The 21066-nt window shown below is 39.1% G+C and overlaps 1 protein-coding gene across 2 annotated transcripts in view; it reads left to right on the top strand.

Moving 5' to 3' along the window:
• LOC131063153 (uncharacterized) overlaps positions 1–21066 on the top strand; it is a 68401-nt gene that overhangs the window by 30463 nt on the left and 16872 nt on the right. For both annotated transcript variants that reach the window (XM_057996926.2, XM_057996925.2), the window contains exons 3-4: positions 8702–8785; positions 8926–8965. In XM_057996926.2, coding sequence (XP_057852909.1) covers positions 8702–8785; positions 8926–8965 — 124 coding nt within the window. The remainder of the gene's footprint in view (positions 1–8701; positions 8786–8925; positions 8966–21066) is intronic.

Below are 21066 nucleotides of genomic sequence, written 5' to 3'. Positions count from 1 at the left end.
TCAATGAAGCTGATCAATCAACAGCCTCAAGGAGAAGTTCGCTGCCCCTATACATGCATTTGTTGCCCTAGATAATGCAGTCTTCAATCTTGAATGAAGTCACTGATGTAGAGGAACCAATTTGCTGATTACAAGATAGTAGTCGCTGATTGTTGAACATATGTGTTTGATACTTGCAAAAGACGTCAAATATATATGTGTCCAATTCACCTAGACACCTCAGGTCGGCCCTTTCAACTTGGCGCCAAAACATAGGGTTAAATTACAAGTTACAACTATAGGGTCGGACCAATATAAATTCTGAGTTACATGTGATAGGGTCTGCCCTATTTCCATTTACAAGTTACAATGCCCATTATAGGGTTGGACTCATTTACAAGTTACATTAGTCATTATAGGGTTAGCCCTATTCACAAGTTACATCGCCCATTATAGGGCCAAACCAAATTACAAGTTACATAATGCGTTTGGGTCCAGCCCAGTACAAGTAATACTTATATTTGATCCGAACTAGCTATTATTTCAACAATTACTAGGAATTTAATTGGAAAAAATTATTAAAAATAGAAAAATGCTGCTCTTCCATCTAACATGACCCAAAAAAGAATGGCAAGCGAGAGAAAGACAAGGAGAGGGAGCGGGAGAGCAAGGTTTGAATCCTTTATTATGGTGGAGATGAAAATGATGAAAACTGTGAAGATGCCAATGTTTGGAAGGAGTGTTGGGGTGTACATGACGACAAGCTTCTTAATGACATCCTAGTGGAGGCCATATTGTAGGATACCCCCTCTGTTCAAGTGTCTATTGTTAGAGGGGGGTCTTCATAGGGTTTTGAGTTGGGCCTACGAAGGGGTTTTCTCTCCTAGTTGCATTTCCTCAAGCTAAACCTAATGTGCTTGGGGATAGGTCCTTGTAGGTTGTGAGTGTCAAGGGATTTGTTGTAGTTGGACCGCAATGTGAGGATGCTCTATGTGAGGGTGTGGATTTCACCTCTATGGAGATGGCTTTGGATGGGTCCCTGTTGTGACGTATTCACACATCGCACCATTGCAAATGGGGACCCCTACTTTTTGCTTTCTAGGGTTAGTTTTCTTGGCTTAGTCTTTTAGGTTCTTGGCTATTAATCTTTGCATTGGAGAATTTCTAGAGAGCTCATTAGGGTAGGATGGTTTGCTTGAGTTGAAATGTTTCAGTAGGCGGTCCAGGTCAGCATCTCTGTTGAAAGTTTCCTCTTAGTTACGCCTGGGTCTTGCTTCTAGGGTTGAGTCTTGATTGAGTTTGAGGGAGTCTTTGTATCATGTTAGGAGTCTTGCCTTTTGAGACCTATGCCATTGAGTCAAGTCAAGGATGCCTTGGACATTAAGTTGAGCAAATTTTTGATCATGGACAATGAGGAATTTGAGTGAGAACCTCAATTTCGCTCCCGACTCTCTCAAAGGGACAGGAGCGAAATCTTCCTTAGCTCTCTTTGCCCTCCGATTTTGGATAAAAACTTCATTTAAGGCATGGATTGGGAGGAAATTAGCTTGAATTCACCCTTGGAGATGCCTTGGACAAACTTAGACTTGGAAATTTGGAGAAAAGGTCAAGAATTTGAGCATTATTGCAAAATTCGCTCCTGACCCTTCCAAAGGGACAGGAGCAAATTTTCTTAAAACACCTATTTGCTCCTTGTTTGGGTTGAACTCTTTGTTCCTATGGTGTGATTAAGGGAAGATTAATGACTTATAAGGATTTGGGACCTAGAAGAATGCCCTTGGACCTTGAAAGAGTTAGGAATTTGGCCAAGAATGCAAAATTCACTCCTGACACTTCCAAAGGGTCCAGAGCGAAATTCCCCAAATGACCTAATCCCTCACTAGAAACATTGAATGGTGGTCATGCATGGCAAGAAAAGGATTCAAAAGTCAAGTCTAAGGTAAAGATGAGTGAAAAGAAGGAAGAATCGGGCCTAGAGGAACAAATTCGCTCTTGACCCTTCCAAAGGTACAGAAGCAAATTTCTCAAAAGCATGTACTTTCCTCCCAATTTTAAAGCAAATTGCCCTTAAGGTCTTTTCCTAAGATGGTTTGAAGCTAAACAAGCAAGCTAAGAGGAAACTTTATCAATGCCTAAGCCCTATTTACCAAATTTCGCTCCTGACCCTTCCAAAGGGTCCAGAGCGAAATCTTCCAAAAGACTTATTTCCTCACCAAAAGTATTGAGTGGACATCACTTTGAGAGTAAATTGGCTTGAGTATGATAAGGTAAGGGTGGAAAAGACAAGTCCAAGGCAAATTGAATGTGAATTGAGCCTAAAAATGCCAATTTCGCTCCTCATCCTTCCAAAGGGTCCAGAGCGAAATTTGCTAAACCTCTATTTGCTCCTTGTTTGGGGTTGAAATCTTGGTTCCTAAGGCATGGTTGAGAGAGGATTGATGTATACTTGCCTTGAGAAGTGGATTGGAGCAAAGGAAATGATAGAATTGAGACTAAATCACAAATTTCGCTACTGACCCTCTCAAAGGGTCCAAATTTCGCTACTGACCCTCTCAAAGGGTCCAGAGCGAATTTTATCTAAGCTCCTAACCCTTCCAAAGGGGTCCAGAGTGAAATTCCTAGGAGGTCTAGTGTTTTGCCTAGGCCCTTGAGTGAAACTTATTCTTGAGCATTTTTTGGAGGCGAATGATTTGATCTTGGTAAGGTAAGGTTGAAAATGAAGTCTATGTAAGGAAAATTGAGCAACTTTGTCAAATTTCTCTCCTGACCCTTCCAGAGGGTCCAGAGCGAATTTCATTATAGTGCCTGTCCTTGGAGAGGGTCCAGAGCAAATTTCATTTTAGGCTTGTCCTTGGAGAGGGTCCAGGCAAATTTCGTTATAGGGCCTGTCCTTGGAGAGGGTCCAGAGCGAATCTCATTATAGGGCCTGTCCTTCCAGAGGGTCCAGAGCAAATTAAGAAATGCTATGTTAGAATGAATATATCATGTATTCTTAATCATCTTTTGTTTGTTTTGCAGATCAATAAAATCAAGTTTGAGGGAGATCAGGCCAGGACAAGGGCGACCCCTTCAAGTTTCATCATCATCAAGGACACTTCAAATGCGTGAGAGAGGACTCAAAGTGCTTCCAGGTTGAAGGACTTAAAGTGTTCAAGGAGTTGCAAGCAATGGAGTTAACCATCCTCAAAGACCTCATTCTACCACATGGAGAAATCACAGGATGGCAGAAAAGAAAGATCTTATAAATACTTCAAGGCGACGAGAGCTACCAGAGGAGGAGTGACTTGATCGTGAAGAGGCTTCATCGAGCATATGAGAGCCAAGGAAAGGTACACCATTCATCAAGTACATCAAAGACGAAGGAGGATCGACCAAGGTCATCACAGAGCAAGTACTAGACAAGGTGGCATCCCAGTCACTATTCCTCCAATCAGAAGACTCCACATCAGAGTGTCCAGATTCAGTGAACCACACTTATGCACGAAGACACAAACTCTGGTGTACCTACCCCTGTTTCCTATTGGCTCTCATGCATTGAATGTAATTTTCTCATTGGCTAAAGGAGTTTATTATAACAAACCCTAATTAGGGTTTTCATCTTGTAATCCTAGCCATTGACTATAAATCAATCTAAGCCATTGAAATGTAAAGAGCTCTCTATATAAAGCTCTGGCTCTTCATTTGTAAAGGTTAATAGTTAGTTAATAGTGGTTAGAGCAACTAATAGTCAATAAGGAATAGTCAATAGAGAGTAAATAGCAATTAGAGTAGATTAGGAAGAGAAGGCAAGAAATTGTTGCCTTGATTGTAAATGAACTCCATTTTCATTGAAGTTATGGTGAAGTGTGTTGTTTCTTTGCAATATGCATGGTTTCTTGTCGAATCTTCATTTTAGATGATATATAATTAGATTGAATGAAGGAAGTTACTGAATGCACTCGCGTGGAATCCGCCTAGTCCAACCACTAGCCTCTTGCTGATTGTAAGGGCGCCTTGCGTGGTCAACTGGAATTGAATGAGCTTAATCTCGAATTGTTATGCATCTATTGTCCATGCATTAACTTGAATGGTGATCAGTGTTTGATGGTGTAACAATTTGAGCATATTCGAAACATCCCTTAGAAGATTGCACTGAGTTGGTGTCGAATTGTTCAACTTGATGGTGAGGTCCAACCCAGTAGGACTCCACCTAGTCATTCATCTATCTTCTTGCATTCTAGGTCTTAGAGTAGACTTCCTGAACCCTCAATCTTTTGCTCTTTTTTTTATCTCCCAGCTAGTAGATAGGACTCAAGTTCTAGCAGATTCAACGCTCAGGCAATCAAACGTAAGTCCCCTTGTGATTCTAGCAAAATCACATCACACCAACAGAGCTTATCCACACGTAGAGACCCTACATATAAGAACCTTGGAGTTACTTCGATTGATCCTTAGGCAAATCTTCAGCATTCGAATAACTTTGTTCAAGAGAGGATAAGATACCTTGGTATTTTATTCTGTGTTCGCATGTGCATAAAAAACACATCAATAGTCCCCTTTTTCATCTCCTATCTTGCAATTGCTACATGTTGGTGTTGCCATGATAGTCTAATCTATTGTCTAAGGTTTCTTTTGAACCTAAGAATGTTGGTTTTTCCAAGCCATTTGTGGATCCTATGCCTAGTGATGTTGTGCTTGCTTTTGGTTCTTGCTTAAGGATTCATGACACATTGGTCTATAGAGCTATTTATTCCTTGGATAATGCTCTCATTGGGAGGTTCTCTTGTGCTCACCTAAATATTGATGATGTCTATTGTTGGGCCTCGAAAAAATGGGGGTGCTAGTAAGATCTGGATGGATGCAATGTCGGATGCGTTCTTCATGTTCTCCTTCTAGTCCCTTGAGGAGAGAAAATGTGTTTTGCTTGGTGGATCTTAGTTTTTTGGCAAATATGTCCTTTTGAGAAGATTTGCTACTGGATTTGTTGTGTCCAAGGAAAATTTCAACTGGGTCCCTATTTGGGTGGCTTCCAATGCACCCTTTGGAATATTGGGATGAATAGATCTTTAGAGGTATTGCTTATGCTCTTGGTTCCTTTTTAGCAATTGACAAGGTCACTAAAGACATGAAACAATTGGTTTATGCCATATATTGTATTTGTGTTGAGATTGGAAAGGTTCTTTCTAATTTTATTAAGATTTACTCCAAGTTGGGTGTTTGGGAGAAAATTATCCTCTATAGAATTGGTATTTTTCCCACTCGTGTCATAATTTCAAAGATAAGATCCATACTCAGCCCCAAAAGTTCCTTGTTTAGGGAACTCATTGCCTAATGTTGGAAGAAATGATTTGGGATTCTAGGTGTGAGCCCTACTTGAAAATAGAAGGAATCTTCCCTAATGGACAAACATGATGCTGGGTGTCCTTCGATTGATGCTCCGAATTTAGCTATGGGCTTGGACCTTGCTATTGTGGATTGTATTGAGCCTTTGGCTGAGTTTGGCTCTTCAAAGAAACTTAAAATGAACCATTTGGGTCAAACTCCTATTCAAAGCTTCTTGGTTAGGTTCAACTTGAAACCTCCTTGAATGTGTTGGTTGTTCTTGCGCTGATTTTTAGATGCTAGGTTTGCTAGGGAATTTTGTCTGCTGATCCCTGCTGTTGGTTCTATCTCTCTTCTTTTGAGACAAGTTTTGTTCACCCTTTCGGCTGATTTGTAATTAGGTCCGTACCCTTCTCGTGTATTCGGATTCATAACTCCTGTCAAAAGAGTTTACCTTAATCAGAACACCCAAAAAAAAATTCATTTTTTTGTTTTTTAAATTAGTAGCATCCTAGTCATGATAAAGGGTGGGGCTGAGGGACAAAGCCCCTACCACCAAGCCCATATTAAATGCTTTGAGATCACACAAACGATCATGGCACATGCCATTTTTCATGATTTTATCATTTTTAACCATCCTCCAAAAGGCATCCAAAACCTTCAAAAAATGTTTGACTTTCATGCTTTTACATTTAACCAGACCTGGCCAAGGCTACTTGTTGAGACTTGTTGGGTACTCAATCATGAGTTCTCGAGACCTGTTTTTCTCCACTCACCTTAGGACTTGAGCAAGTCTTGTAATACTAGGTATGACATAGTTTATTAGCTGAATTGAGGACCATTTGATGTAACTCATGGCCCATTGATCGAATTGAGCCTTGGGGAAGTACATCTCTTTCAAGTGAGGACCATTTTTCTGTTCAAGTTGGTGTCTTGAATGATGCATCTAGTTGCAACATTGGCCAAGGGTTTACTGAGGTAACTAATGCTTGATTGATTAAATAGAATATTACTAGGGATAATTCATAAGCCCATTGACTGATCTAAGGTTTTCGCTGAGGAAAATTGTGAGTGCTGAATCGAGGGTTAGTTGAGCTAATTGCTCCATCAACTAATGTTAGACCTACTTGAAGTTACTCACAAGCCACTAGCTAAGTTTAGGGTCAATTGAGGTAACATATGGAGCAATGAAAGGGAAGAACTAACAATTGATTATTGTGGTTGTTTAGGTGGGGAGAAGGCCTCAAACAAAGAACAATGTATTGGCTGTTTACTTTCAGCCTATGTTTTAGGTTTTATAAGAGCCATGGCTGAACCCGAATCAATTTTCATTGAGTTTTGATCATGGGCTGGGTATAACTTGCATTCTCTCTTGATCTTGCCTCAAGCTCCTTGATTTGGCTTGGGGCAAGACCATAGGTGAACCTAGGGAGAATCTGCTTGGGACCCCAAAAAAATTTAATTTTGATGAAAACAAGCAAAAGCAAAATTCTCTAACCCCAACTAACAACTTTCCTTAGTCTCCATAAATGGTGAGGGGCATGAGGTTGCTACACAGCATCATTTTCATGGTCTAGTGAGTGGGAGTGGCACCAATGCTGCTTGTCCTTCCTATGAATTAGCTGATGACATTGATGCTTTGATGAAGAGCCATATGATGATTACTATTGATTTTAGATGTGCAAATTCAGTAAACATTTTGATTTATCTTTAATGTCAACAATTGACATTTAATTACCATTATCAGCTATGTTTTGTATTTAATTTTGTGCATTTTGTGCACATAATATGTATTTCTATATATTTTAAATATTTTATATATATTGGAAGGCCGAACCCAGGGAAAATAATCAGCAAACCACCAAAATCCACGCCTGTTTAGGAAACATAGCTTTCAGAACATTCAAAGATGCAAGGCTTGGTTGGGATAATTCATGGGCAAATAATAAATTAAGTCAACTGAACTAACATGCAACCTAATGACAGATAGAGGCTTTGCTAGGCTATCTTATTAGCCATTGACTTGGTTGAGTTTCAATCAAAGAAATTTCTGAGACAAATGAAGTTCTCATTGAAAGAACTTGTGGGGATATTGAGCTGAACTTAGAGCACATTATCATACTCTTAATTGTTGATTATACAAAAGTTGAAGTTGGTTGGAATCACAAATTAATGAGACTTCATAATGATGAACATGAAAGGATGCTTGTATTTGGATGTTGCTCGGTGATGGTAGTATTTTGGGCTAGATCTATTCGGTTTTTATATCTAACATTGGCCAGTTATGTCATTCCCCACCTAAAATGGGTCAGTTCGCAGCACACTTAGTAATAGAGGTGTTTTTAAACACCAAGTTAATATTTGTATTAAATAATAATAATAAATATAAAATTAAATTAAAGATTTCCAAATGTAATATGCTGGTTAGCCCCAAAGAGGATTCATCATCACATATGGTCAGCCTATCTTTGGTTGATTCCAAATAGGTATAAATAGGAGTTCTCTAGGCTCTTTTGGGGTATGCCAGAGTGTTTGGATGAATTTCATCATTTTGGTTGCACTTCTAGGATGCAAACCCTGCCAAGTATGAAGAGGTTAGATGAAAACCTAACCCCTTATAGCAATATTCCTTCAATATCCCGCAATTTAGTCCTCAGGTGTTGCAAGCTAGATGCTTAGAGTTGCTTTTTGGATTTTGGATGTTCTAATGGGTGTATGCCATGTTGGTCTTGGCATTTTTTGTGTTGTGTTTTAGTTATTTTTGGTCTTTGTACTATCATTCTCTCTTTGTTTCCTACAACGTATGTAATGTCATGATAGTGTGATGTATTTATGTTGAATAAAATGCAAAATATTGTGCATGTGCAGGGCCTCAATAGAACCCCAACTACATTATCTAATAAAGCATATTGAGTGTGCTTTTGTTATTGGGATTTTCCTGGAAGGGTTTCTTTCTTGGGTATATTTTGTGTCCTTTATGCTGTTAATCTACTGAAATATGTATAGATCTGTTTCCTCTTTCATTGTATCTCTCAAATGAGCGTGGATCTAGTTTAGTGTCCTTAAATCATATAAGACAGTCACAAATTCTTGTAACAGTTATGGATATGATTCATTAGGCTTATTATTTACACAATCTTAAGATCTCTGGTCAACCAATATCATGACTCAGAAATTCCATTCTACGTACCAATCTTGTATTTTAAATTTATGTTCTTAACTTATTTCTTATTGATGGATGAAAAAGATTTTTCAAATAATCATATAGAAAGATTGAATACTTTTTTGAAACTAAGTAATTGCTCCTTGATATAGAATTTAAAATTATTTTCCAAGGTTGTTTGATCAGGACATCTAAAGGAATGTTAAAATATAGAAATTTAAGTTGTTCTTTTTTGACTCACATATTCATGAATTGCAGATATGGTTGCTCAGCAAAAGCACATGACTTTGAAATTTATGCTCCTAATGCAACCTTTGAAGACCCCTTTATGAGTGCTAATGGGTAAATATCTTTTATTTGTGAATGAGTTGTTGAAAAAATGGGCTCTGTATTTGAGCAGTTTGAGATAAGGCATCATTCTTTTGCATTGAAATGGTTGTGTTTCATACACTCATTGTCCTGGGTATGTTTTGGTTTCGCAGAGTAAAGCAGATCAAGTCAGCCTTCTATTCCATTCCAAAGGTGCTGTTCGACAGTCCCCATATTTCCTGTTTTCATCATTTTCCAGATTACATCCCTTGCTTTTTGAAGTTCTGCAAACTAGATTTTGAGAACCAAAAATTGTTTGAAATTCACTAGTGACTTTTTCATAATGAATCAACATATACATACTTGATCAAGTACCTGCTAATTTTGTACCTATAAAAATTTAATATACATAATGAATCAAATTGAGAGACAAGGATATAAATAAGACTGCTTTCAAATGTCATTATAGACATTCTGAATTTCTGGTCATGCCTTTCGCATTGACCAATGCACCTACTACATTTCAGTTGTATATGAACTATGTATATAACAAGCAGTTGTGAACATTAGTATTTGTTTACAGCAAGACATGGGAGGATCACCTTTGGCACATTGATGAGGCATTGGGTATTATGGAAGCACAATCATTATTTGCTAAGGCCTCTAAGTGTGTATTCAGAATCATTGAAGTTTTATACTTGGGAAATGTGATTGGTGCTAATGGAGTTCAGGTTGAACAAGAGAAGATTCAGGCAAATCCTTGATTGGCTGCCACTAAAGACATTGACACATCTTAGAGGATTACTTGAACTATGCAATTACTACATGAGGTTTGTTAAGCGGTTTTCACAGTTGACAGCACCCTTGACAGATTTGACTAAGAAGGGATCATTCTCTTGGATGAATGCAACTTAGCAAGTATTTGATTGACTTAAGAAGATTGTGAGCACTTGCCCAATATTAACACTTCCTGATTTTTCTCAACCCTTTGTTTTAGAATGTGATGCATCAGGAGATGGGATTGGAGTTGTGCTTATGCAAAATAAGCACCCTATAGCTTTTGAAAGCCAAAAAACTCAAAGATGCAAAAAGGCACTATTCCACTTATGACAAGGAGATGCTCACAATCATGTATGCCTTGGTTAAGTTTAGATAGTATCTGGTTGGAGGGAAGTTTGTATTGAGAACTGATCACAACAACTTGAAATAATTCCTTGAGCACAAGGACTTGAATGAATGTCAATAAAAGCGTGTAAACGAAATACAAGCTTATGACTTTGATATTGTGTATGTAAAGGGGAAGAGAAATGTGGTAGCAGATGCTTTGTCTAGGAGACCCACTTTATTCTCTATATCTGAGATATTAGCTAATTGGAAGGCTCACCTCTCAGTTGAGTATTCCAAAAATACCCTTGCTAGTGAGATAATGGATGGGAAGATTCAAGACAACAAATACAAGGTTCTGGATGACATCATTTTTTACAAGGACAGGGTTTATTTGGTACCTAAGTAATTTTGTCAAACATTGAGAACGTTTTAGAAAAAAATTGGTGAAGTATATTACAACCTGTTGTGACCATTTCACAATATCACCCCATCAAAATGAGGACCCCCTCTTTACTTCAAGTCCTAGAATCCTTTAGCATGGTATCTCTGGGAAATTTGAGTGAGTGGGGTCAATGTTGTCATATATGGTGGCAACAATTTGACTAGAAGGTGTCAAATTGAGTATCAGCTTGAGCATGACAGACAAAGAAAGTTCAATAGATGCATCTCTTGGATGAAATTTCACCAATTATGCGAGTTTTCCTTGACATTCAAGAGATTTAATTACGCTTGACTGAAAGGAAGGTTGCGAAGGCAAAATTTAGCTAAGTGCATGAAAATTTCCATTGCCCCTTGATTGGAGCGAACTGCACTTCCTTTGCCATTGGCAGAAAGTTCGCTCACTTCCATTGCCTATGGAAGAGAGCGAACTGATTCCTCTTGCATATTTGAAGATGATTTAATGAACATGAATGATGGAGAACAAGATCTTAGACATTTCTAATGCTTTACCTTGCATGGAACCTCACCTTTGCTCATTAGAAGGATTGAATTGATGGAATAAGTGTTGAAAGTGCAAACTTCGCTTACTTCCTTTCCCATTGGAAGGGAGTGAAGTGACTTCCCTTGCCAATGGAAGGGAGCGAAATGGCTTCCTAGGCATCCTTTGATGATAATTTGATGAATCTTTGCATATGGAGACTAAAACCTTATGGCTCTACTTGATGAAGCAGGACGAATCGACAAAAAAATTTGAAAGGGCAAGCTAGAATGTGCAACATCGCTCACTTCCTTTGCCAATGGAAGGGAGTGGTTCCCTCATAGCCACGCCCAGCATCACAAGCAAATACATTTGGGCACCAAAAATTGAATTTGAAAAGGGAAATTGTGTTAAGTAATTGTCAAGTAGGCCACCTTAAAAAGATGATATTAATTTTATTTAACTAAATCAGGCCGGCCTTTAACCTAAGAGACACATCCTTTCCTTCAAGAACATATAAATGCTAAGTCGAATTATTCATTTGATCACAAATTCAAAACAATTTCCTCCTTCAAACAGTGAATTAGAGTGCAGAGCAGCAAATCCTAAGAGCAGAGGTAGCGAATCTAATCAACAAGGGAAGCGAACTTACTCAGCAAAGGAGCAGATTTACTCATAGGAGAAGCGAACTCCATCATAAAGATAGCAAATTTAGCCATCAAAAGGGGCAAATTTCATCAAGTGTAAGGCAGATTCATTGATCCGCCTTCAGCATCAGCAAAATACACAAGCATTTGCAGACATATCTTTGATTGGGAACATCAAACTAAGGTTAAAATCATCAAAATTCAGAGGTATGTGCAATGAACAATTGGTGCAGGTCTGATTAATGCTAAATTTTGATCATTTTTATTAAAATTGGACCTCTTTCATGTCATAAATTCAGTAGGTGAAGTGCAGATAGTAAGGAAATTAGTGATACTAAATCATGCATTTTTATATTTGCTTAGGCTTAAGATAGATTTGAGTCAATATTATAGCCATTTATTGTCATTTCTAAGGTCTCATAGGTGTTGAATCAATAATTAGCATTCTCTCCACCATAACCCTAACTTAGACAATTCTCCTAGGTGAAGAATGACAACACCAGAAACTAGTGGATCCGGCACACGTCAAGCACTTATCAAGGAAGATCAAAAGGGTGAAGTGCTGGAGACTAAGATCACCTCCCATTGTAGCAATGTGGGAGATACCAATCTTGGAAAATTTGATTTCAAGAGATTCTGAAGCTCATCATATACAAGCAAAGCCACAGCGACAAAAAAGAAGATGATGGACAGTGGAATCATCATGGCAGCTGGCTTCCCTCCCACCGTCCGATGTTATGAATTGATGGTCGAATGTCCTGAGCACTATGATTCCCTCACAAGGACTATAGTGGCACCCGATGGAAGAGTACTTGCCTACCTTTTAGAAGCAGCTATCAGTGAAGCCTTCCACCTACCTGAACCGAAAGACATGATCTATAAAAGCATAGAAGGAGCTAAGGCAGTTTATGAGGATGATCCAGAAACATTGCTTGGGAATCATCAACAAGTATTGGCTATTGAAGAGTAAACCCGAGAATTTGGTGCCTGGTTCATTCAGTTCTCGAAGTTTACCTACATAAGGATTCAAGGTTGCCCTTCCCCTCCTTACATGTTGCCACGCTATCCGACAGATAGGGTAGTGCTACTTGAGTTGGTAAGGCAGTTGGCGGCATATGTCAAGGTACAAAGGCATAAACATGGGCCCAACATTGCTTTCCCCATTTCACTTGGAAATTTGATAGAAGTTTGCCCCTCTCTACTTGTGGCTGACAGTGCTGAAGAAGAATTATCTCTCTATTCACTCACACCATTTGCTCCTAGGGATAACTTTGATCCTTATGATAATATAAGGGGAGTTACTGGGAAGAAATACAAGCATATATGGCAGTTGGAGGACTTTTGGATGAATGCTCAAAATAATTTTGAAGTGAAAAGAAGGATGCATTCTAGACTACCTCTTGACTTCATTCGGAAGTGCAAAGTCTTTAGTGTTGCCGATCAAGCACAAGATAGCGGCAAGTGTCTCCAACCCACTTATGAAAAGGAAGACAAAGAGATAAAGATCAATTGGGTTGAGATGGAAGTCACAGATTTGAAAGACTTGATGAAGCAAGTCTTAGCCTACACATGCCAATGGGTAGATGTCCAACATCAGAAGTTGAAGGAACAAAATATGACAATGACATTTAACTTAGAAACAAGAGTGGATGATGAAGAAGATGCAAGTGCAAGTGGAAGCGCTTCTCAATCAACTCATTCTAAAGGTTCAAAGAGAAAGGACTCTCATGGAGAAAAAGAATCATGAAGAAAGAGACATAAGTCAAATTCTGGTCATCCTTCTAATACTTTTTCCAAGCACGAGGAAAAGATGAATCCAAATAAAGACCATGAGAACCAAGGACTTGATAAGGATTTGAGTCATGAGGTGAATGAATCCATGGAATCCACATTTCAGAATGACAGAAGTGAAAGGCGAGATAAAGGAAAGCTATCACAAGGTCAAGAAGATCTTGCTCCTCACATACAAGTAAGTGATGAAGATGAAGGAGAAGATAACGATGAGACAACTTCCCCTCCTAGAGATGAGCAATTGCCTGAGGAAACACAAGTGGGAGAAGGAAGATCATCTATCCCTGCATGGCTTAGAGAGAGACCTGCCAGAGAGGTGATAGCAGTGGATGAAGAACCAGTAGGTGACTTGGCTAGTCTCCTAAACCGGACTCAAGAGATCACTGAGAGGAAGAAGGCAACCATAATGTCTAAAGTAATAAGGGATGATACAGGTTCTTGAAAGATACAAATCGCCACCCCTGTGGTTGATAAATTTGAAGATGAAATCACAGTGGAAGAATATGACATGGAAACTATTAATTTGGGTCCGCTTACCACTGAGAAAGCATTAGGTGATATGAATGATTCAGTAAAGACAATGCATGATATGCTTAGGATGGAAGTGGAAAAGAATAGGAAACTGGAGAGAGAGAAGTAAGTGCATGGGGAAATTACTTCCAGCAATTCAAGGAACCGTTGAGGCAGCATGATCCATCAATTACACCACCACCATTGCTTCCTCCAGAATCAAAGGATCATGCGGAGAAGATGAGAAATTCAACACAATTGATGGATGCATGGATAGACAAATCCTCCACAATGGCTAACAGGTTCATAAGAGACATGATGAAGACACTTGATAGAGCTATAAAGGTTCTTGGGAGAACTCAAGCTTTCGTGGAGACATTTGTATACTTTTGTCTACACTAGAGACATCACTATCTCAGTCTTTCAAGAAATAAGGAAGACATCTAGGCAAGTTTTGGTAAAGGAAGGAATAATGAAGGATGGGCCATCACTGAGCTTTCTACATTGGGCAAGCTTGCTTCGCATGAGGAAGGTCATTTTTTAAGATATCAATAATGGGTGCAATCAAGGTGAAGAAACCGTCCACCTCATTCATGATAAGATTGTAGAAGTAGCACAAATCATTTTTGAGAAGAAGATAGATCCCGTAATGCATATAGACACCAACGAATTAGAAGAAAGAATAAAGGTCATCTTCCATGGAACGGATGGGTCGATCACGAAGAAGCAGTTAGATGATGTGCATGCACTGATGGTATTGGTTAGCAAGACAAGAGATCTTGAGCCTGGATGGAATACCACCATCGCCACAGCCTTTGAAGAAGTCATCCACTTAGAAGAGCAATTGAAGAACTTGCCAGCAGCTCGACAACTGAGATTGAATGTATGACGACCAGGTTCATTGAATATGCCAGAAAGGAAAAGGAAAAAGGGAACAAAATTCTAGACGACAACTTGACGTGATCCTATGTGGCAATTCATTTTCTTATTGGAGGATGCTTCCTCGTTATGTGTGCCGATTGATGTCACTTTCTCATTGGCTGATATTTTTGATGATTCTTATCTAAATAGGATTTTGATTGTTATCGAACCCTAATTAGGGTTTAGGTGGTGAAGTCTTAGCCTTTGATCTTCATATGATCTTGGCCATTCATTGTATTTGGGAGTGCTATATAAACTCTCATTTCATTTGTAAAGGGATTAGAGAGAAGAGAAAGAGATTAGAGAAAGAGATATTAGAGATATAGAGAATAAGAGAGATAAGAGAAGGACTTGATCAATTGTTGCTATTTTTCTATTGGATTGATAAAGACATTGAATTTGTGGTGTTTCTATTCAATCCTTGAAGCTTCTTGCATAGTTATTCATCTTCTCAAATCAATCTTTGGAATTAGTTTAAATATTTAAGTTGAATGATAGCATGTTGTGTTGATTCATGGTGAAACTCCTAATCCATACCACTAGCAATTTGTTGATTGCAAATTAGCCTTGTGTGGTCAACTGGAATCCTTGAAAGCGCTTTTAGTTCAATTGTTACCCAATTATTGATATGCATTTGATTTATGGTGTCCATGTTTGGTAGTGATTTGAAAATCATTTGATATCCTTAGAAGATCACATTGGCCTTTGTGGAGTTGTTTTTGCATGTTGAAGCAAAGCCTAATTGAATTTCACTAAAGCCGTCCTTCATTCTTGCATTCTTAGGTATAGCTTGGTTTCTCTCAATCCTTAGCTTTTGCACTTTTTTTATTTTATCATTAGAAATAAAAGTAGTAAATGGGAAAGAGCTTCATTGCATATCATCCGTAAAGCATTCCTTGAAGACAAGATATCCATCTCGTAAGAAACATATACGTAAGGCCCCTTGGAGGAACAACAATCACAACAACCAACTGTGCTTATCCACACGTCGTGACTCGACATTAGGAACCTTGGAGTCTTCCAATTGATCACGAAGTTTAGCATTTGGGAGGACTTTGATCAAGAGAGGATAAGCTACTTTTGGGTGTTTTATTTGGTTTTCGCATGTGCCTAAAAAACACATCAACACAACCCCTAACAATTAAATACCTTAGAAAGATTGCTCCGTCTTGATACATTACAATAACATGTCTTCTTTTTCAATCTGTTGGTGCAGGGGCACTTAGCAATTTTTGTTGAATTTGTTTCCAAGATGTTGGAATCATGTTTTTAGTTTTGTAATAAGGCCAGGAGGCCATTGAATGTGTGCTCAAATGACTGTAAGGGCCTGTTGACGTGTATTTTATACACAATCATACACAGAATAAAATACCAATAGGCATCTTATCCTCTCTTGAGAAAATAGTCTCTAACTGCTGAAGATTCGCGTAAAGGATCAGTTAGGTAGACTCCAAGGTTCTTTTAGTGGGGTCTCCACGTGTGGACAAGCTTTTTTAGTGGTATGATGTGATTTGCTGTTTCCTCCAAGGGGTCTTACGTATTCAAAGCTCGAAGATTTTACTAAACTAAAGGAACTTTCAAAAAAAAGCAAAAGATAGGGTTTAAGAGGTCTAATCTAGCCTAACCCTATGAATGACTTAGCATGGACGAGATTTGGCAAGACTCAACCAACTTCAATTTTGCCATAAGATAACAACTCAATTGAAATTAGTGCGATCTTCTAAGGTAATATAATGGTATTCAATGCATCAAAGACCAAGGACACTACTACGAAGGTACATATCCAAGACACAATGATAATTGAAGATTAAGGACTCAAAGTGTTCTCCAGTCGACCACGCAAGGCGTTCCTACAATCAGCAAGAAGCTAGTGGTTTGGATTGCGAATCCTACCAAATATCAAATCTCACACTTAGTCTTTCAAATTAACAATCTACTTCGATTGAGCATGATTCAAGTACGCCAAACAACCATGAAGATAACTCAAGAAATTTGCAACAAAACACCATAACTTCAATATTTTATTGATTTCCAAGTCATCATGTACAACAATTGCTTGAATTTCTCTCTTCAAGGCTCAATCTTGCTACAAAATAAAAATTGCTTCTAACTCTAATCTTTCTTACATCAACTATTGACTCTTGCTCTATTGACTATTATCTGACTATTACCAAATGAAATGAAAAATGGGGGTATAAATAGCATCCCCAGTTACAATGAAAGGTCCAGATTGAAAACAAATCAATGGACAAGATCATGACACCTAAACCCTAATTAGGGTTTGTTACAAATGACCTCCTTTTTACTGAACAATATTAAATACATAGCCAAATATTAAATTCGGCACAAAAACCTAGGAGGTATCAACCAATGAGAAATAAGATGTCATGTCACCTGTAACAACCTTTCATCTAGAATCTTATTCCCTTTCCAATTCTCTTTCTTAGCATATGCAATAAATTTTGTTCACGATTCCTTCGATTTCTGTGATTGGAATCTCGGGAAGATTCTTGATACTCTCTTCTAAGTGGATAACCTGATCGAATGCATCTAGAAGAGCTGCGTCCCAAGTAGTTTCAAGTTCCTTCGTTCTATCAATCAGGAGCATGGTGGCATACATCTGATCCTACTGCTCATCTGTAACATCTGCGTCCTTGCGAAAGATGATCTTGATTCTATCCTCAAATTCTTGCATATCCACATCTGTCTCGACCTCGATCCTTCTGCCAAGAATGGTACGAAGTACCTCAAATACTCTGTCCTGGATCGGATTGATCACCTCCTCAATTTGGCTACATCTAACACTGATGTCCTCGAAGAGAACACTCTTTATATGGAGTAAGGTTGACCACTGAAACAAACTGTGAGAATCACCTTCTAAGATCCTCTCCTGCGCTAAAATTCTTCTGGATGTGTGTCTTATAACTTTCAAGACAGGGATGGTAACGTCCTTGGTATGGGCAAATGCAGCTACTATTACCATCAATCTATGGATTATCTCAAGAACTTGGATAGCCTGATGAGTGATCTTCGACATCCTTGTAACAAACTCTATGGCCACTGTATGAGATCTATCCATCCAACTACATGTACGCTGGACCAGGTTCCTGAATCTCTCTGCTTCATTGATTGATTGAAGGGGCAATGCTTGCACTGGTGATCTAACTGGATCCTGACGTCCCAAAGGTTCATTGATGTGACTGAAATATGTCCTCCATGCACCGACCTCTCTCTCAAGCTTTCTATTCTTTTCCACTTCTTCTCTAAGCTTGTCTTTCAATGCTTCAAATGTGTCGGTAGCATCATCCATTGTCTGCTCTGCTGTGGACGGTCCTAACTCAATAGTCTGTATATGATAGTCCTCTGCTAGGATCTCACCCTCATATTTATCTGCTGCCGGTGTAGCTATCTGCAGTTTTCTGGATCCAGTCTCATCTCGAATCATCTTGGACATCTTTGTAGCCTTCTTCTTCTCTATTATCACATGTGAACGTCCAACAAGGCTTTCTAAATCAATTGCACTGTCTTCGTCCTCTACGACGATCACCTTAGTCAATCTTTCTTTCAACCAATCTGGGATATTCGATCTTGTTTCTTGAACTTGAATCTCTTTATGTACTATTTCTTCTTCTCTGGGAGGAGATGTCATTTCATTATCATCATCTAAATCATAGTCTTGGAGAGATCCATCGGATGAAACATGCTGTGCCCGTCCTTCCTCCTGCCTGTCATTCTGTACCATAGACTCCATGGACTCTTCCACTCGAATCGTTCTATCCTCTGGTCTGGAAGAAGTACCTGGTGTTTGATCTTTGTTGGCACCTTGCTTTTTCTTGGAAGGCTCTTTCTTTTCTGATCTTTCCTTTCTCTTCGAACCTCTCGAATGGAGATTGCCCTCACTGGCACATCGAAGGTTACCTTCACCTGAATTCCTAGGATTAAGATTGCCTTCACTCATGCTTGCTCCACCTTCGGCTGGTTTCTCTTCCAAAGTAAAAGACATAGCTATGCCTTGTTCTCTCAACTTCTGATGCTGAACGTCTACCCATCTGCGAGTACAAGACAAAACTGGTGCCATCAAATCATCTAAATCCACGGCCTCGGGCTCATTCCAATCCAAACTTATTGTTTTGCTTTCTCTATCATAGGAAGACTGGATGTGCCTGCCATTGTCCTGAGCTTGGTCGGCCACTCTGTAAATCCTGCATTTCCTGATGAAATCCAAAGGCAATCTAGAATGCATCTTTCGTTTCACTTCAAGATCATCTAGGAGGTTCATCATAAAATCTTCAATTTGGTGCTCATGTCTAAATCTTCTACCGACCGTCTCCTCTAAATGTCCATGTGGATCAAAGCTCTCTCTCCAGCAAAAGATGAAAAAGAATACAAGGCTAACTCCTTCTCTGCGTCATCCATGGCTAAGACATTAGGACATAGCTCAACTGAATTACCCAAAATAATAGGTACCTGGACTCCATTCTGATGTCTGTGTCTGAATGCCTTCACATATGCTGCCAACTGCCTTGTTACTTCAAGTAACACAATTCTGTCTGTCGGGTACCTCGGCAACATGTATGGAGGTAAAGGACATCCATGCACTCTAATGTAAGTGAACTTGGGAAACTGAATGAACCAAGCACCGTACCTCTTGATGAACTCCTGGGCATCCTGAGATAATCTGTTGTGAATTCCACCTTGCAACGTCCTTGTGATGTTCATCGTGAAAGTATCATTGACTAACTTGTAGTTCTTCCCTGGCGGATGATGCAAGTAAGTATAGGATTCACAAGCTCTGACCTCGCCGGGTCCTCTTCCAATCACTCCTCTGTGAGGTAGTCCTGCGTACTCAACACTCCTGATCAAAGCATAGATGACGTATGAACTCATGTGGAAGGACTTAGTAGCCCTGAGTCTCCTCAACTGTACGTCTAAGCAATGGCTAATTATCCTAGCCCAATGTATTGTACCCTTTCCTTGAACAATCACCTGGATGAAGTAGAACATCCACTTCTCAAAATAGAAGGCATGAGGTGCTCCTGTAACTCTGTTGAGCATGGTAATCAAATCTCTGTACTCCTCCTGGAAATCAATCCTGTGCGGTGTGTTCGGTACCTTGCTTAGACGGGGACGACTCTTAAGTAGCCAGTTCTTATTGATTATGCTTAGGCAAGCATCTGGATCATCATCGTACACTGATCTGGCTCCTTCAATGCTCTTGTATATCATGTCCCTGTGCTCTGGAAGATGGAAAGCTTCACTTATAGCTTCCTCTGAAAGGTACGCCAAAGTGTTTCCCTCATTGGACACAATTGTCCTGGACTGTGGATTGTAGTGACGGGCACACTCGATCATCAACTCGTGGCACTGAATAGCTGGAGGAAAACCGGCCGCCTTGATGATGCCACTCTCGATTATTCTCCGGGCGACAGGTGATGGCTTGCCAATGTAAGGGACCTCTCGAAACTTCTTCGTGCTAAAGTTCCCCAAGTTGGTATCTCCAATGTTGCTCCACTTTGACACGATCTTGGTCTCCACTTCTTCGGTCTTCTGATCTTCTTTCATGAGAGCTGAGCGACTGGTGGATGCTCCCGCCTTCAGGGTCGCCATACCTACACAACATTTCATTATAAGAACTTGATTTTGCAATAAATAACATGGATTAGAGAGAGAAGTTTTTAGGTAACGTCATGATAAGTCTCTAGAGTTATCATTTCCTAAAAAACAACGATTGAACTAGGAAATTCGAAATTCAAAACTTCAAAATTTGAAATATGACGATGAATGAATGAAACAATAAAAATTAAATTGCCATACCTCAATAGAGAGCTAACTCTAGAATGCAAAAAGGAAAAGATCGCCTAGGCAAAATTGAAGTATAAATGATCTTCAATATTATCTCCTCAAAAGATCAATTTAGCCACCTTTGGATCTCAACGTGATCTCCAAGTCCTCAGCAAGTTCGCTCAAATGGATCCTCAAGTTCGCCCAAACAAATCTTCCAAGTCTTGCGCCTTTGTCGTGGTCTTCAATCCTTGGGAAATTCGCTCCAATGAAGTCTTCAAAATATCGCATCACCCTTTAATAGACTTAGTGCCACCTTTGGTTTAAATTCGCACCACACACATGAAACACTTCGCACTATCTTCGCTTTTCCTTAATTCGCATGTAGAGGGCAAAAATGATTATGTGAAAATGATATCTCTCACCCTCCATATATAGCGCTTGTATCCATTTATCCCTTAGGCCGACTTGGAGATAAAACCACTTTTTAAAATGATTTTTAAATTAAAATGACAAGGCCGACCTCCCTTTGTAGCGCGCTTCAAATTCGATTTTTATTAATTAATTAATTAATTATTAATGCCTTACGTTTTTTAATTTGCAAATTTCGATTTTAATAAAGGCAAAAATAATTAATA

Source organism: Cryptomeria japonica, chromosome 11 (assembly GCF_030272615.1).
Source record: "Cryptomeria japonica chromosome 11, Sugi_1.0, whole genome shotgun sequence".
Classification (NCBI taxonomy): domain Eukaryota; kingdom Viridiplantae; phylum Streptophyta; class Pinopsida; order Cupressales; family Cupressaceae; genus Cryptomeria; species Cryptomeria japonica.
Note: the sequence above shows the minus strand (reverse complement) of the source record. Positions and strands in the feature narration are given on the sequence as shown.